The following is a 19,317-nucleotide window of genomic DNA, read 5'->3' as shown; positions in this document are numbered from 1 at the left end:
AAGTGCATTCTTATAGGCTGCCTGGCTTTCTCTTTCCTCTTTATCTTGCCCTTTCCCTTCCCCTCCCTCCTCCTCCTCTCTCTCCTTCCCACTCCGGATTTGAGGCAGCTTCGCTGTCCTGAGGTATACCATCATTTCTGATTTCTCTTTCGATTTTTTCTTTTTAAGACCACACCCATGGCATATGGAAGTTCCAAGGCTAGGGGTCAAATCAGAGCTGCAGCTGCCAGCCTACACCACAGCTACAGCAAGGCAAGATCTGAGCCGCATCTGCAAGTTACACCACAGCAGCTCATGGCAAGGTGGATCCTTAGCCCACTGAAGGAGGCCAGGGATCAAAATTGCATCCTCATGGATACTAGTCAGTTTCATAACCTGCTGCGCCACAGCAGGAACTCCCATTTCTGATTTCTTTAGCCAACTACTTTGCAGAGCCATCAGAGGCTACAGAGGGACTGTGCTCTCCTGATTAAAAAACTTGGAGATCAGAGCTCAGGCTTTGGGTAATCCTAGCTGCCCTACTCCTCTCTCTCACCTACTTATGGCCCTGGACTTTTCCAGCTCTTGCTAGAAATACACTGGGTAGTGGGTGGCAGATGGCAGAGAAAACAGAGAGTGAGAATAATTTCCAAAATGATGAATTGAAATGGCCCTGTAAAAAAGACATCCGAAGAACAGCGAATTTGTGAACACCAATAGTCCATATGGGTTCAATTGAGTCACATCGGGATAGTATATATGGGTTAAAAGGATCCAAGGAAAGCCTTGGCTATTCAGAGTTTCGCTATACCTTTTTCATGACAACAAAGGTTTTTTTTTTCCTTTCCTCTTCCTTCCCCCCTTCCTCCCCCTTAACCCTTCTTTTTCCCTGCAGTTGCACCTGCAACATAGGGAAGTCCCCAGGATAGGGGTCCAAAGGAGTTGCAGCTGCCGGCCTACACCACAGGCACAGCAATGCCAGATCCAAGCCGTATCTGCGACCTACACCACAGCTCCTGGCAACGCCAGATCCTTAACCCCACTGAGCCAGTCCAGGGGCCAAACCCACATCCTCATGGACACCATATCAGGTTCTTAACTTGCTGAGCTACAACAGCAACTCCAACAATGCTTCACTTGAACTGGACATGTCCTCAGTGATCAGTCCTTTTCATTGGGAAGTTTTATCTAACCTTGGAGGCTGAGTTCACGGGCCCCACACTTGGGGCCAACTCACGAAGTAACTATTCAGCAGCCATTCATAAATGGGATAGAAGAACTTTAAAGGACAGAAAAATGTTCTCAATACATTTTGCTTAGTGACAAAAACGATAGGTGTAGTTATAAATCTTTTAGAGAATTGGGGTACAAATGTATAAAAAGACTGAAAAGAATATCTTTTGGTGATGGGACTATGTGTTATTTTATTCTTGTGTGGATTTTCCAGTCTTTTTGAAATGCGCGTTATAATAGGAGACGTGAAAATGGAAAAAGAAAGGACAGCATCTGCCTAAGCACCTATTTCCATTACTAAACTGTGAACTCCTGGAAGGAAAGCATCAAATCTTAGTCATCTTTGTTTCCCCAGCATCTAGCACTGTGCCTGGCATAATTTTAGCATGCCATAAATATTTATAGACCTGAAATGAACCTCTGGCAATTTTGATACTTTCTTTCAAAAGTTTCATCATTATAAGCAAGTACCTTAGAAACTTTATGATGAACAATTCAGTCCCAAACCCATCCCATCATTCTCATCCCACTCCCCAAATGCAATCTTTCAAAATTATTTCCTTTAGGTCTTATGATTATCACCAATATTTTACATCATATAATTCACTTCTAATGCTCAACTTATTATATTAAGCCAGAACCTAAAAAACAACGTGGCATGAAAGTTGAGAAATCAACTCACTGTTACACACTTTCTCATACCACACTTGGTAGTTATAGTATTATTTTAATTCATCTATTATAATTTTACAAGCTAAAATAATATCAAAGAAACACTTTGACAAAATCACGCAAAGACTAAAGGTATAGTCCATTGAGATTACTCAAAGTGAAAAGACCCCAGGATGAATAATTAGGATGTTATTAGCACCCTGGCCTCTCTGGTGGCACCCTTACTCACTAACCGGCACCCTTACCAGGTAGCCATGGTTATAAATTATTTCACCATCAAAGAGCTTTGCCTACTTTTGAATTTTCTCTAAACAAAATCATACAATATGTACTTAATTTTATCTGTTTTCTCTGCCAGCATTGAGTCTATAAGATTTATCCATGGGGTCACATGACATCCATAATTCATCCATTCTTATTCCTGTATGGTACTTTATGGAACAATTATTTCACAATTTACTTATTTATTCTCCTATTAATGGACGTTTTCAGTTTGACAGTTTTTTAATAATGCTTCTATGGGTACATCATTCGCTATGTATATGTATGCATTTTTGTTGGATATACACTCACAAATGGAATTGTTGGGTCACAGAGTACAGTTATGTTCAGACTTGGTAAATATTAACAAGGCTACTATACCAAATGACACATCAGCAGTATAGAGGTCAAGATGTTCTATATCCTCTCAAACTTAGGGTTATCATTATTTTTAAGTATACCATTCTGGTGAATGTAAATGCTATCTAATTTTGAGCTTAATTTGCATGTCCTAGAAGAATGATGTTGAGCATTTTTTAAAATATGTTTATTGTCTGTTCAGGTATGGAAATCTGTTTTTGAAGTGTTTTTTTCAAATTTTAATGTTTTTTAGTTGTCTGCTCTTACTGATTTGTAAGGGTTCTTTATATATAACAGACAAGAGTCACTTGTCAGATAAATGTTTGCAAATATCTTCTATCCTGTGACTTGCCTCTTCACATTCTTCATAATGTCTTTTGATAAACAGAAGGTCTCCAGTTCAATTTATCAATCTTTCCTTTACACAGCTAAGGCTTTTTGTGTTATGTTTAAGATACCTGTGCCAGGGGATTCCTGTTGTGGCTCAGTGGTTAACGAATCCGACTAGGAACCATGAGGTTGCAGGTTTGATCCCTGGTTTTGCTCAGTGGGTTAAGGATCTGTCATTGCCGTGAGCTGTGGTGTAGGTCGCAGACTTGGCTGGGATCCTGCATTGCTGTGGCTCTGGCATAGTCCAGCAGCCACAGCTCCAATTAGACCCCTAGCCTGGGAACTTCCATATGCTGTGCAAGTGGCCCTAGACAAGGCAAAAAGACAAAATAATAATAATAAAACTAAAAATAAAATAAAATAAAATGCCTGTGCCAAATTCAAGGTCATGAAAATATTCTCTTATGTTACCTTTTAGAAGCTTTATTCTTTACCTTTTCACAATTAGATGAAAATCCATTGAGAATTAATTTTAACTTAGAGTTTTAAGAGGGATCAAGGGTGCTTTTCATTATGAAGATATATATTTGACCCAACAAAACTGATTGAAAGTATTATCATTTTCCCCTTGTATTACAGTGTCACCAGTGTCATAAATAAAGTGTCCATGTGTTTATGGCCAAGTTTTGCACACTTTTCTATTCTATTGGCCTATTTATCTTTTCTGAGCCAACACCATACTTTCTTAATTGCTATAACTTTAATGCACATCATGCTACCTACAGCATATCTTCCAGTTTTGTTCTTCATGATGGCTTTGACTAGTTTTAGTTCTGGAGTTGCTCTAATTTTCAGAAAAAGCCTGTCAGTTTTCAAACAGGCACGTACATATATACACACATCTACTGGATTTTTTTAAATTGAAATTTCATTGACTCTTTCAGTTTATTTGAACAAAACAGGCATGTTGACAATACTGAGTCTTAAATCCATCACCACTGTATATCCTTCCATTATTTTCAACTACTTGTAAATTTTCTGTTTTGTAGCTTTCTGTATAATAATATTGCACATTTTAAGCATTTATTCCTTCATATTTAATTTTTTAAAATTCTTTTTTATATTTCATGGTCTAATTGTTTGTAACTAATATGTAGAAATACAATTGATTTTTTGCATATTGACTTTGAATCCATCAGCCTTCCTAAATTCACCTATTAATTCTAACAGCTCTCTGAAGCTTTTAGGGTTATTTCTTAGTTCTGGATGTTCTCAAAGTTCACATAGACTTGTCTAGGTATGGATCTTTTTTTTTTCCCATTGTTTTTGCTTAATCACTTTGTTCGATAGTTTTAAATAGCCTTCCCACAAATCAGTGATGTGCACATTTTTAATTAGGTGTTCATGTGGAAGTTCCCCATCTTTCCTCTTCCTCACTCAGCCTGTGAGCACATCTGCCCTAGATAACTATCTGGGGTTTTGGCACTCACCTGCAATTTTAATACAGCGGCTGCCTGCTTCAGGTAGTAAATACTGCATCCTTATCTTTATCAATTTTATCAGCCTTGTGTGAGGATTCCTAACAAGCATTGGGTCCATGGTAATACGTACTTTAAATTAAAAAAATAAATATTTGTGTATATGTATAGAATTGAGTTAATAAAATCAATTTACAGTATATAATGAAATGCATATTTTATCAAAAAGTTTGCTAGATCTTAGTGAATCTTAGCATTTAAACTCACCAAACCTCTGCTGTCTTATATTTAAATTGGGTTATTAATAACCTCTATTTCATAGTGTTATAAGAATTAAATGAACAAAGTATTCAACACCATTAGCCCCTATGATTAGTTCTCAAAATTATGCCAGTAATTAGTTAATTAGGAAATATTAAAATGAAGGCATCATTTCTCTTAGCCTAGGGTAATTGTCACAATAACACAGAGTTATTTCCCACAAACACAAATTTGGGAAGCTTTAATTAATAAATTTGAGTTATGCAGATGGCATTTGCCATTCAAAACCAAGGTTTACTAAATACTGCTCAAGTCACCTAAATGCTTTAGCATTTACAAATGAGCACTGGTTGTGCACCAGGATAATTTGCTCAATAAATACTGAACAAGTGACAAAGGGGCATTATCTGCTTACTTCCCATATCTTTTGGCCATGTGACCAGCATAGCTTCTACTTACAGTGAATAGCTGGGAATAATTTATCCCTTAACAGTTTCTGATGCAGGACCACTTACACCTTCATCAGTGGATCAACAGGAAATAAGCTCACTGATCTAATTGTCTTCCAATGTCAAATTATCAGGCTGTTCCCTAAATTTCCATCAGCAGTAGAAGGAAGATGGGCAAATATTAAATACGTATAGGCTGTGTTTGTTTGCAAAGTGCTTGTCATTCTGCTAGGCTGAAAGATGGGCCATCCAGGAGAGCAACAATTATATAAGCCATAATACTGGGTATAAAATTGCCACCACAGAGTCTGGAACACTGTAGCTCTTCAGAAAATGAGAATTCCTGTTCTCTGCTCCCTAGGCTGTTACTGCTCTACATCGGCCAAGAGCCTGTTCCAACTGCTGCCACCCCAGCATGCTGCTTCAGCAACTCTGCCATGAGAACTGCCTTTCCAAGAAATTCTCCCGATCCCTGGCCCCGTTTCTCACTGCTTCTGAACTTCCTAACTGATTTGGCACTTAGCATTTACTGCCTGGTATTGTTAAAACTCTTTCCACATATTTCAGCCATCTCCTCCAAACTGATCATAAACTCCTTGAGGGAAAGTTTGGCTTCATGCTGCTCTGGTTTCCCAGTAGTGTAGATGACTCATTGCTTGAAGTCCCACATACTCATTTCACATCTATGCAGGGAAGCTGGTAGAAACTATCCTGTATAAAATAAGGTTCAAACCTCAAAGTGATACCTTGGATTAAGGCTGTTAAGAGAACATGACAAAACAAGCTTTTGGGGGAATACTGTGGAGAAGAAAATATTATAAGACTGGCCTAAGAATATTTATTTGTTCCAGGTAGACACCCACATCTCCAGGAGAGCAGCTTTATAATTCAGCAAGTTTCCACTGACGCTATTTTTTTGGCTGCACCCTTGGCATGCAGAAGTTCCTGGACCAGGGATTGAAACATGCCACAGCAGTGACCTGCACTGCTGCAGTGACAACAGCTGGGTCGTTAACCAGCTGAGCCACAAGAGAACGCCTCCACTGATGTATTGAAAGACAGAAGGATTCACCTGGGTTCAAACCTTGCCTCTTTACTTATTGGTTATATGGCTTTGAAAATGTTACTTTATTTCTCCAAGCTTTAACTTTTCATCTGAAAAAAGTGGGTAAAAACAGCATTAATCCTTTATCAGGAGGTTCAGAAAAGAGAAATTAAATTGAATATTTCATCAGGAGGAACCAATTAAAGAGAATTGTTTTCCCTGGCATTGGAGGGCTGAGTGGATCCAAAAGAAAGTCTGGATAGAAGTCACAGAAATATGATAATTACAGGAAGGAGCGTCTGCCCTTGGAGCTGGATAAGTGAAGGAACAAGCGGAGTTATCAGAACCTCAAAGGCCAGTTAGAAACTTTGAGGAGCCACAAGGAGTCAGGGCTCTGACTTCACTCCTAGCAGGGGGAGGGATCTCTGGGAAGGTTGGGTGAGGCTGGTTCCGAAAGTGCCTGAAGAGACTGAAGACTGGGCACTGAACACACCCAAGCAGGGAGTTCCTACTCTCCTTTTCCTGCCTCCAGTCCACCTCTGGCACTTCCCACTGGTAGACATAACTGACATGAGTCGGCAAGAAGGATGAGATTTGCAGTCCAAACTCCGAGCTTCACAAAGTAGAGCACAGAAAGTGGGTTTGAAGCTCAGAGACGATAGTATAATAATTTGTCTGTGTGTTAGATGGGATAATAATGGTGCTGAACCCACAGATTTGGCCTCAGAATTGCTAAAGGTTTTGTACTGAAGAATTTAGAACAGAAAATGGACCACAAAAGCTATTAGTAGCAGTTAAATACTTATTATTATTATATTGGTGTTGGTTGTTTTGTCTTTAAGCTACCTATCAAATATCCTTAATTAACTATGTTAGTATTAATAAGATTTGATAACCCTGATCTGTTTGGAGATATAAAATGGTGTTTCAAATGAGTAGCTGCAATTCAGGCTCATATAACTCACAAACACTAGAGGTTCAATAGCATGTTAAAAAAAACCAAAGTGCCTGCCTTTTCAAAATTAACCATCAGGCAAAGGGTTTTTTTCATCTGTCAGAAAGTGGAATTCTTTTTGTTTTGTTTTGTTTTGTTTTTGCTTTTTAGGGCCATACCCGAGGCATATGGAGGTTCTCAGGTTAGGGGTCTAATCGGAGCCACAGCTGCCAGCCTACAACACAGCCACAGCAACATCAGATCCCAGCCGTATTTTCGACCTACACCACAGCTCACGGCAACACCAGATCCTTAATCCACTGAGCAAGGCCAGGGATCAAACCCGCAACCTCATGGTTCTTGGTTGGATTCATTTCACTGTGCCACAACGGGAACTCCCAGAACGTGGAATTCTTGACATCACAAACTCTCATTGCTAATCTACAAGTATATTAAAATGTAGCCACTGATTTCCTAATTACTCTTTTAGACTCTTCCAATGTAAACAAATCTACCTGTATATGGTTTTAGGACGAGGAAACAGAACCACAATAGCCTGACGGACAAGTGTTCCTTCTCTTGGTCTAAAGGGAGAATATTCCTTACCACCAATCAGCATGGTGCAGATGGAGAAGATCTTTTCTGCATCCGTATTAGCAGAGACATTCCCAAACCCAACGCTGGTGAGGCTGCTGAGGGTGAAGTACAGAGCAGCGATATAGGCACTTCGGATCGACGGTCCCCCCAAGGTGTTGTTGCCGTAGTATGGAGATTCCAGTCTCTTTCCCAACTCATGGAGCCAGCCTGCAGTAGAAGAAAGAATGAACATTTAGGCCCCCCCAAAAAGTCCCAGGGTTAGCACCTGGGTGTAATGATGAATGAACATTTAAGGATACTCACAGTTGCTCAGGAGAAATAAGAAAGTTAAAAGGAAGTTAAAGGTGAGGAATGAGATTCCATCGCTCTGAAAGCAAAAGCATCATTTTTACACAACCGGTTTTTTTCATTTTTTTTTTTTAAATCGTTCACACAGCTGAGACATACACACTCAAGAGTGGATTGGTGGTCAAAGCTGAAGAGGTTACCCCAATGCATGAAACTTCCTGCAGAGATAGAAACTGAGATTTCTACTCTCGGTAACAGTGTTGTATATTTCACCAGCCATTTAGCTAATTTCTCAATAGGGATTGGACAGGTATTTTTCAACCCTTCATGATGGTGAATAGCAACTAAACAAAAATCTAAACTTCAGACAGGCGAGATGGGCTTTATTTCTATCCTGTACAACTTTTCCATATTTTATCCACTTGTGCCGATATCAGTTGCCTTTCAGGTTTTTAGCTCATGTTTTCCACAGAAGCCTTCACTGCAACCTCATTCTGCTGTTTAGGGGTGGTAGGGAAAACTGTTCAACTAACAGATACCTGTAATAGAATTAAATTTCCCATCCAACAATTGTTTCATGATACTGGTGTACATAAGTGTAAAAACTTATCAAATTAAATGCTTTAAACATGTGCACTTCATTGTATTTCAATTAGACTATCATAAAGCTATAAAAAGCTAGGTTAATAAAGATGAGAAATGGTAAGTGTAATGTTAATAATAATAGAATGGAAACACAACACGAAGACCATTTTAAAATCCTTTATTGGAAATACCTGCCCTTTAACATTTTATATTCAAAATTTCTCTCTCTCTGTAGGTATGTGTGTGGCACAAAACACTATGACAATTCAGCTCAACCCACAAGGTTCATAAGACTTTTTGTTAAGGGATGTTATTCACTGGCCACTACTTTCCTATTAACACTTCATTTAATGGCTCTCCAAGAAAAGATGGAAAGTCATTACACTTTTTAAAGTAGTAACAATGCTGTCAACTGAAGTTATAGCTTATGGAACTGTGCTAGGTAATTAAAATGCAAATTTGAAACAACTGGATTCCTGAGATCAAGGAGAAATGCTTAGTGGCAAGTACAAGGCCTTATTTATCCTGTCTCTAGGGAAGTGTTTCTCAGCTATTAGCTTGCCTCAGAAACATCTTGGGGGCTTGTTAAAGAGAGACAGTCCAGAACTATCCCTAGAGTTTCTGGTACAGTGCATGAGAAGGATGGGAGAAACACTGAGAGTTTGCCTTTGCAATAGGTTCCCTCATGATGCTGATGTTTGCAGATCTAGGCGACCAACGCTGGCTTCAATTGGCTTTTTTGCAGTACACTGTCCAAGTGCTGATTCCATGAATCAAAATTTCTGGTTCCTAGCTCAGGTATTGGTATTTTTTAAAACCTCCCCAGTAGAATCCAACATGAACATAGAACTTAGAACTGCTATTCCAGAACTTAGCAAAGCCCCTAACAAAGTGGTATTTTTAAAGGTAAATGCATTAATGAACCTATAATGGTTCTCGCCCTCTGTGATAGTATGAGATAATATGACAACACTGATGCAATATAGCAACACATGTGTACTTATAAATTTGTACTAGATTTATGCACAAAGTGTAATGAATGTGTTTTTTGATGAGAGAACAATAATAAAGCAAAAGTGACATATTATGAAAAGTGATGCCATTTGTCATCCATGAACATTTACTCTGTCTGGAAAGGCTTCATGATGGAATAAACTCTGCATTCAAACACAGATTTAAATCTGGATTCTTCCATTACAGGCTGTGGGAAGGATAACTTCTTTGAGTTTCATTTTTCTCACTTGTAAAAACAGGGATACTATCTAACTTACACAGTTGCAGTGGGATTAAATGAGATGCCACATGAAAAAAAAATGTCCACCCCTGTTACTGGCAGAGTTTAGTACATGATATCTCTCTTCCTCCTTTTTATGTTACTTAAATTGGAACAGAGAAAGTACAAAATTTAGAAAGTCAGAGAAAATATGAGCTCAGGAGTGATTTATAACGGAAAAGGAAGGTGGTGACTAAGTGTGTTTGGCAGCACTCAGGGGTGACGTGTGATAGAATTGAGCCTTCCTTTTTCTTCTTTCTTTCTTTCTTTTTTTTTTTTTTTTTTTTTTTGCTTTTTAGGGCCATACCTGTGCATATGGAAGTTCCCAGGCTAGGGGTCAAAACAGAGCTGCAGCTGCCAGCTTATACTGCAGCCACAGCAATGCAGGATCAGAGCCACGTCTGTGACCTGCACCATAGCTCATGGTAACATGGGATCCTTAACCCACTGAGTGAGGCCAGGGATCAAACCTGCATCCTCATGGATAGTAGTCAGGTTCATAACCCTCTGAGCCACAACAGGAACTCCCAAACATTTCTTAACTAATAGATATGAGAGGAAGAAAATTCAGGTGACAGCTATTTTTAAAAATTGGGGGAGTTCTACAACAGTTTATGAGTCTGAAGAAAGACATGCTCCTTTTCCAAGGACAAAGCACACGTGGAGACACACACATAATTTTGTGTATGTTTTCATGTAGTTCATGGCATTTTCCTACAGGCCTGGTCCAAGTGCCCAGATTAAAACACTCTGCTCTAGAGTTTTAAGTGAGAGGAAGGAGGAAGTGATAAAGCATGATTGGGTACTACTTGGTTTCATCCTGTATAGAAAAAGTTTAGAAATAAAGACAACTTCTCCAAGATTACTTAAAGAGATATCACAAAAGAAATCAAATGTGCATTTAGAAAATATTACTGGTGCATTTATATGCAATGTAGGAAGAGTCGAGACAAGTAAAATCAGGAAGAAGAGATGACATCTGAATATATCATTATACTCGGATTGCTGATTTCTGCAGAGCAGAGCTCTTAGAAATATTTGACCCAAGCATAGTCAGGTATGGCCAATCACAAGTTGTTGAATGGCTAGAGAGCTGGTTATTTCTTATGTGCCTTCCAAGTAGTACTCTGAAAGGGATGCCATATTTCTGCTCAAAAAAGAAGTCTTTAGAGGGGCTTGTTCCTTTGTTCCATATTGGCCATTCTCACTCATTACTGAGAAGTCTGAGCAGCTGAAAAATGTCGTTTTGCCCAGAGAGTAAATATTGCATGACTAATTTTTTTTTCATTCAAAAAACCCCCAACCCACACAATAAAGCTATTACTTCCTCTCAGCTGAATCAGCTATACAATTGGGTCATGAACAAAAAATTGGACCCGGCTATTGATCTTGAATTAAAGTGCTCATTTGCTTATGGAACCCAAAGTTTTCTCATAAAAATAAAGCAGACAAGCCCATCCAATTCATTTGGTTAAACTCCTTAACTGGAACAAAAGTGAAACATTTAATAATTCAAATCAGTTTTCATATAATTTGATTTCCTTAATAAAATAGGATAAAATTTTGCAATAGATCATATAGATTAGATTCTCCCTCAACTCCTGTTCATTTATATATGTGTGAAACTGTCTTAGAAGTGATTCAGCGAGCAAAACACAAACAGATCTACTTTTGTTGATATCTCTTTCCTCTCTAGCCAACTGTTCTGTCTATTTTCAGAAACATCTTGTTTTTTAAGAAGGGTTTCTACTAAACTGTGTTATAGTTGATGGAGCAGAAGCAATAATGATGATAAAAAAAAATCCTGGTACCATGGAAAGGAGATAACACTCACAAATCCAAGGATTGGCTCTGTGGGCTAAAAAAACTTTTTCACAGAACAGCTTGTCCGAAATGAGAGCACATGTTCCACTGTAACAAGACAACATGTCACTGTACTGTACAGAAGAAGCAATTTAACCAATTTGGAAGCCAATCTTTTTTTAATCTGGAGAAACTCATCTCTAAAGGAAGGGATGTCCTAGAACAGTTTGTCTGCTTCTGCTCAATTTTTTTTTCCAAAAGAACATTTTGAAGGAAAAAAAACCATACACAAAATAAAGTAGAATCTAAATATACTGAATATACTACCATTTGGTAAAAAATGAAAGGTATCATAAAATAATCCTATCATTACTAAAATAGAGTAGATGAATAAAATATATTTTGGAATTAAATATCAATTTCAGAGACAGAATGACTCCTAAGGACCATGCCCACAGGAGCCTATAATTAAGCATGATAATTCAGCCCATGTATTTTTCATTCCACACTTACCATGGCCCAGAATTTTGCTTGATTACATATTTTTAACTCTAAACAAGAGTTTCTCATTCTTTTACTCATTAGATTTCCTATAATATACTTACTTTTATTGGGCATTCACAGTTTATACAGATGTGACATGCTTTATACAACAGATGTGTTCCTGAAAAGCTCAGTTTATATTAGTATTTGGTAAATTAACAAATATTTTAGCTTGAATGAAAAGAATGGGAGCGTGTTATTTAAGGAAAGCCTATGAGAGAGTGTGGCCAAGATGGCAGAGTAGGAAGAACCTGAGGTTACTTCCTCCCATGGGTACACCTAAATTACAACTATTTACAGAGCATCTCTGATGAGAAGGACCAGAAGGCTAGCAGCAAAGATCTGCAATTAAAGATATAAAGAAGAAACCACAACAAGGCAAGCATGAGGGGTGGAGATGGGATAGAGTCAAAACCCATAGCCACAGGTGGGTTAAGCCACAAATGGGAGGATAATTACAACGGCAGAGGTTCTCCCCAAAGACTGAGTAGTCTGAACTCCACATCAGCCTCCCTATCCTGTGAGTCCTGCAATGGGAATATAAGCCCCCAAAACATTTGGCTTTTAAGGCCAGTGCGACTTACTTTCAGGAGAACCAAAGGGCAGAAGGAAATAGAGACTCCATTCTTCAAGGGCACACAGAAAATCTCACATACTCCAGGACCCAGGGCAGAAGCAGTAATTGGGAGGGAGTCTGGCTCAAACTCCCGTGCTGATATTGGAGAATCTCTCAGAGAGGCAGTGGGCAACTGGAGCTCACCCTGATAACAAAGACATTGGTGGCAGCCATTTTGGGGAACTTTTTTTTTTTACCATGTGGACACTGGTGCTGATAGAGCACCATTTTGGAATTCTCCCTCTACCCCTTAGTGTTGGAACCTGGCCCCAACCACTAGACTGTCAATACCAATACTGGGACACCTCAGGCCAAGCAACTATCCTCATGGGGATACAGTCCCATCTGCCATCAAGCTAGCTGTCTAAAGAGCCCATGAGTCCACAGCTGCTCTGGTACCTGGCTCTACCCACCAGTGGCCAGCACACTGTACTCAACCAGTGGATCATTGAATAAATCAAAGCAGAAATTAAAAAACACCTGGAGACAAATGAAAACGAAAACACAGTGTTCCAAAATCTATGGAATACAGCAAAAGCAGTTCTAAAAGGGAAGTTTATCATGATACAAGCTACCTCAGGAAACAAGAAAAATCTCAAATATACAATCTAACTCCCAACAAACAAAAATCCAGGACCAGATGTCTTCACGGGTAGATTCTACCAAACACTAAAGAATAGTTTACATCTATCCTTCTCAGGTATTCCAAAAGACTGCAGAAGAAGGAACACTTCTGAACTTATTCTACAAGATCATCATTACCCTGATAACAAGGTCAAACAAAGATACTACAAAAAAGTAAATCAAAATCCTTGGAGTTCCCATTGTGGTGCAGTATCCAACTAGTATCCATGAGGAAAAGGATCCAACTAGTATCCATGAGGACATGGGTTCAATCCCTGGCCTCACTCAGTGGGTTGGGATCTGGCACTGCTCTGAGCTATGGTGTAGGTTGCAGACATGGCCCAGATCTCACATTGCTGTGGCTGTGGCAGAGGCAGGCAGCTATAGCTTTGATTTGACCCCTAGCCTGGGAACTTCCATATGCCTCGGATGAAGCCCCCCAAAAAAAAGAAAAGAAAAAAGAAAATTAAAAAACATATCACTGATGAAAATAGATGCAATATTCCTCAACAAAATATTAGCAAATAGAATTTAACAATGCATTACAAGGATCATATACTACAATCAAGTGGGATTTATCACAGAGATGCAAGGATGGTTCAATATTTGCAACTCAAACAATGATATATCACATTAAGAAACTGAAGAATAAAACTAATATGATCATCTCAATAGATGAAGAAAAACTTTTTGACAAAATTCGACATCCTTTTATGATAAAAACTCTCAACAAAATGAGTATAGAGGGAACATACCTTTACATAATTAAGGCCATATATGACAATCCCACAACTAACATCATCCTCAATGATGAAAAGTGAAAGCATTTCTTCTAAAATCAGGAACAAGACAAGGATGCTCATCCATGCCATTTTTATTAAGCATAGTATTGGAAGTCCTAGCCATAGCAATTAGACAAGGAAAAGAAATAAGAGGAACCAAAATTGGAAAGGAAGAAGTAAAACTCACTTTTTGCAGATATTGTATATATAGAAATTCCTGAAGACACAACCAAAAAACTGTTAAACTAATACCTGAATTCAGTAAAGTTGCAGGATACAAAATTAACATACAGAAATCTGTTTTGCATTTCTAAACACTAATAACAAGCTATCAGAAAGAGAAATTAAGAAAAAAAACCCTATTTATAATTGTGTCAAAAAGAATAAAATAACTAGGCATAGATCAAATGAAGGAGGTAAAAGACCTGTGCTTGGAAAACTATAAAACCCTGATTTGAGAAACTATAGACAATGCAAACAAATGTGTTCATGGATAATATAGTAAAATTTACTATATTATTCAATGCAAGCTGTAGATTCAATGCAATCTCCATCAAAATACCAATGGAATTTATTTTCTGAGATTTAGAATAATTCTAAAATTTATAAAGAAACATAAAATATCCCAACTACCCAAAACAACCTTGAGAAAAAAGAAAAAAGCTGGAGGTGTCATGCTCCCTGATTTCAACTATATGTCAAAGCTATAGGAATCAAAACATGGTACTGAGAGACACATAGATTGATGAAGCAGGATAAAGAGCCCAAAAATGAACCCACACTTATGTGGACAATTAATTTATGCCAAAGGGGAAAAGAACATAGAATGGGGATATGAGAGCCTCAGGAAAACAGAACAGCTAAACTCAGAAGAATCAAAGTGGACTACTCTCTCACAAAATGCACAAAAATAATTTCAAAATGGATTAAATGTAAGACTTGAAACTATAAATATCTGAGAAGAAAACATAGGCAATAATCTTTTTGACATCAGCCTTAGTAATATTTTTTTGTCTGTATCTCCTCAGGTGATGGAAACAAAAGCAAAAAATAAATAAGTAGGACTAAATCAAACTAAAAAGCTTTTGCAAAGTGAAGGAAACCATCAACAAAATGAAAAGTCAACCTACTGAATAAGAGAAAATACCTGCAAATGATACATTTTATAAGGAGATAATATCCAAAATCCAAAATATGTAAAGAGGACTCAACCCAAAAACTACTTGAACTGATCAACAAATTCAGCAAAGCAGCAGGATATAAGATTAACTTTCAGAAATCAGTCACATTTCTGTATGTGAACAATGAAATATTTGAAAATCAATACAAAAATACAATACCTTTTAAAATTGCACCCCCCCAAAAATCAAATACCTGGGAATACACCTGGCCAAGGAGGTAAAGGACTTATATGCTAAGAACTATAAAACATCCATCAAGGAAATTAAAGAAGATGTAAAGAAGTGGAAAGTTATTTCATGCTCCTGGGTTGGAAAAATTAATATTGTAAAAATGGCCATACTATCCAAAGCAATCTACAGGTTCAATGCAATCCCTATCAAATCATCCATGATATTTTTCACAGAACTAGAAAAAACAATACAAAAATTTATATGTAGCCACAAATGAGCCAGAATTGCCAAAGCAATCCTGAGGAACAAAAAACAACCAGGAGGCATCTCTCTCCAAGACTTCAGGCAATAGTACAAAGCCACCAGTCATCAAGACAGTGTGGTACTGGTACCAAAACAGACATACAGACCAATGGAACAGAATAGAGAACCCAGAAATAAACCCAGACACCTATGGTCAATTAATCTTTGACAAAGGAGGCAAGAATGTAAAATGGGAAAATGACAGTTTTTTCAGCAATATTTCTGGGAAACCTGGACAGCTGCATGCAAATCAATGAAACTAGAACACAGCTTAACACCATGCACAAAAATTAACTCAAAATGGCTGAAAGAATTAAATGTAAGACAAGACACCATCCAACTCCTGGAAGAGAACATAGGCAAAATATTCTCTGACATCAACCTTATGAATATTTTCTCAGGTCTCCCAAAGCAACAGAAATAAAAGCAAAACTAAACCAATGGGACTTAATCAAACTGACAAGCTTTTGCACAGCAAAGGAAACTAAAAAGAAAACAAAAAGACAACTTACAGAATGGGAGAAAAATAGTTTAAAATGATGCAACTGACAAGGACCTAATCTCTAAAATACACAAACAACTTACACAACTCAACAGCAAAAAAGCCAACAACCCAATCTAAAAATGGGCAAAAGACCTGAATAGACATTTCTCCAAGGAAGATATACAGATGGCCAACAAGCACTTGAGACAATGCTCAACATCACTGAATATCAGAGAAAAGCAAATCAAAACTACCATGAGATACCACTTCACACCAGTCAGAATGACCACCATTAAGAAGTCCACAAATAACAAATGCTGGAGGGGGTGGAGAAAAGGGAACCCTCCCGTGCTGCTGGTGGGAATGTAAGCTGGTACAGACACTATGGAGAACAGTATTGAGGTACCTTAGAAATCTATACATGGAACTACCATATGACCCAGCAATCCCACTCTTGGGCATATATCTGGACAAAACTTTCCTTGAAAAAGACACATGCACCTCCATGTTCATTGCAGCACTATTCACAATAGTGAAGACATGGAAACAACCCAAATGTCCATCAACAGATGACTGGATTAGGAAGAAGTGGTATATATACACAATGGAATAATACTTGGCCATAAAAAAAGAACAAAATAATGCCATTTGCAACAACATGGTTGAAACTAGAGACTCTCATCCCAAGTGAAGTTAGTCAGAAAGAGAAAGACAAATACCATATGATATCACTTATATCTGGAATCTAATATATGGCACAAATGAACCTTTCCATAGAAAAGAAAATCATGGACTTGGAGAACAGACTTGTGGTTGCCAAGAGGGAGGGGGAGGGAGTGGGATGGATGGGGTGCTGGAGGTTAACAGATGCAGACTATTGCCTTTGGAATGGATTAGCAATGAGATCCTGCTGTGTAGCCCTGGGAACTATGTCTGGTCACTTATGATGGCTTACGATGATGTGAGAAAAAAGAATGTATACATGTACGTGTAACTGGGTCACCATGCTGTACAGTGGAAAATTGACAGAACACTGTAAACCAGCTATAATGGAAAAAAATTAAAAATTATATTAAAAAAACATAATTAAAAAACTACAAAATATACAAAGAACTCATATAAACCAATATTTTCAAAAAATGGATTAAAAAATGGGCAGAGAATATGAATAGCCATTTCTCCAAGGAAGACATACAAATGGCCAACAGGCACTTGAGAATATGCTCAACATCACTAATCATCAGGAAAATGCAAATCAAAGCCACAGTGAGATATTGCCTCTTATCTGTCAGAATGGATATCATAAAAAAGACAAAAAACATAAAGTCTTAGTAAGGATATGGAGAAGAGGGAATCTGGTGCAGTTTTATTCTTCTCAATAAAATTGGAAAGCCTATGGTCAGTCTCTTTGGTGTTATAAAACAATTCAGTAACATGAAAAACTATCTAATAAAATATGAGCCTATAGAATGAGATTTATGTGTGTGTGTAAAGATGAGTTTTTTTGAATAGAGAAAAGAGCGAAAGGATTAGCACGTGCATAATCATGTCTATACTTCAAAATGCTGTTTTACTTAATTTGGTATAATGAACAAAGTTGTAATGGGGTTTAGCTAAAAAGAAGAATGGAGCCCATGTTATTAAGACGACACGTGATTAATACTTTATTGAGTGCCTCCTGTGACCTAGACACTTCATTGAGTTACAAAATCTTCCATCCCATTCATAATGCACTTAACCCTACAGAATAGGTACATTTATCTTGTATATTTTGATTTATTATTTCAATATCATTACAATCACTTGAAAGTATTTTCCCCATTTTTAAAGATGAGAAAACTAAGGCTCAGAGGGATTAAATAACTTGTTCAAAATGGCAGAGTCAGGATTTTAACTCAGATCTGTGTGCTGTGAGCCCAGGTTCTTTTCTGCTATGCTATGGTGCTTCAGATGCCATCCATAGACCCAAGAGTACTGGTGCTACAGCTCAGCTGCATTCCTTTATAGACACATTGCTATTTTTATCATGATATACATACATACATGGTGGAGAAAGAAGCAGTTTTAGTGAAGGCTCCCCAGAAGCAGAAAGGGCTTTAATTAGAAGTAATTAAATGTTGGGTCCAGCAAATATCTGTAGGAGACAGTGAGGCAGGGACCCGGAGAAAGGGAGACAGTCAGTGAAGTATGCCATCAAGAAACTTACTATTACAGGCAACTAGCACTTAATCCTATTGGAAACCTCTGGGACCAGTGTAGAACACACATCCTTAGGAGAGAAGGGGAGGATTTGCATCATCTCTTGGCCATTGTTCATTAAAGACTTCTTCTCCTAGGGAGCATTAATTACCCACAGTGCCATGCCCCTCCACTGGCAAAGGAGCTTTCCATAGCTTGGAACAGTACCTCAGGCAAATAGACAGACCCTCAGGACGAGAATTGGGCAGATAGAGGGGACATGGTGGAGTACCAACATTTGTGACAGAAGCCAACATTTTTCAGGGCCAAGACTTTTACTCGGCTTTTTCATAGACCATCATTTCCATCTGACTCACAATAACTCTTTTTTTTTTTTTTTGGACTGATAGAGCCCCAACAGAGAAGTTTAACCAATTCTCTCTTCATTTAGGTACTGTTAGAATTGAGAGGCAAATCCGTAACTCTCGAATTGAAACCCCCATTATTTTTCCGCTATATGATACTGCTTATAAAGAGGTAATCATTTAAAACTATCACTGAATTATGCTTATTGAAACCATTATTAAATAAGTTTACATTTCCAGTGCCCCCCTTTGCTGAGAGGGGGGAATGTGCCTCAAAATAAAATAAATAAAAAAGAAATCAGAGGAAATTGAAGATTTATCCAAATGTACTCCACAAGGTAGACATGGAACAATGTGGTATTTAGAACCTAAATATTACTCGAAAAATGATCAAGAAGCTTCTCAAGTAAATTCTAAGCAAGGAAAATACTATCATTAACATTTGCTCTCCCTCCCTCCATAGCTCTGAAGACCTACTTAATCTTCTTGGACATCATTAGGGTGAGGGGTGGAAAATCACTG

At 37.9% G+C, this 19,317-nt stretch overlaps 1 protein-coding gene across 1 annotated transcript in view; it reads right to left on the bottom strand.

Moving 5' to 3' along the window:
• KCNH8 (potassium voltage-gated channel subfamily H member 8) overlaps positions 1–19,317 on the bottom strand; it is a 429,124-nt gene that overhangs the window by 94,327 nt on the left and 315,480 nt on the right. The window contains exon 8 of the mRNA XM_021071363.1: positions 7,609–7,806. Within this exon, the coding sequence (XP_020927022.1) occupies positions 7,609–7,806 (198 nt within the window). The remainder of the gene's footprint in view (positions 1–7,608; positions 7,807–19,317) is intronic.

The sequence above is a fragment of the Sus scrofa genome, chromosome 13 (assembly GCF_000003025.6).
Source record: "Sus scrofa isolate TJ Tabasco breed Duroc chromosome 13, Sscrofa11.1, whole genome shotgun sequence".
Taxonomy (NCBI): domain Eukaryota; kingdom Metazoa; phylum Chordata; class Mammalia; order Artiodactyla; family Suidae; genus Sus; species Sus scrofa.
Note: the sequence above shows the minus strand (reverse complement) of the source record. Positions and strands in the feature narration are given on the sequence as shown.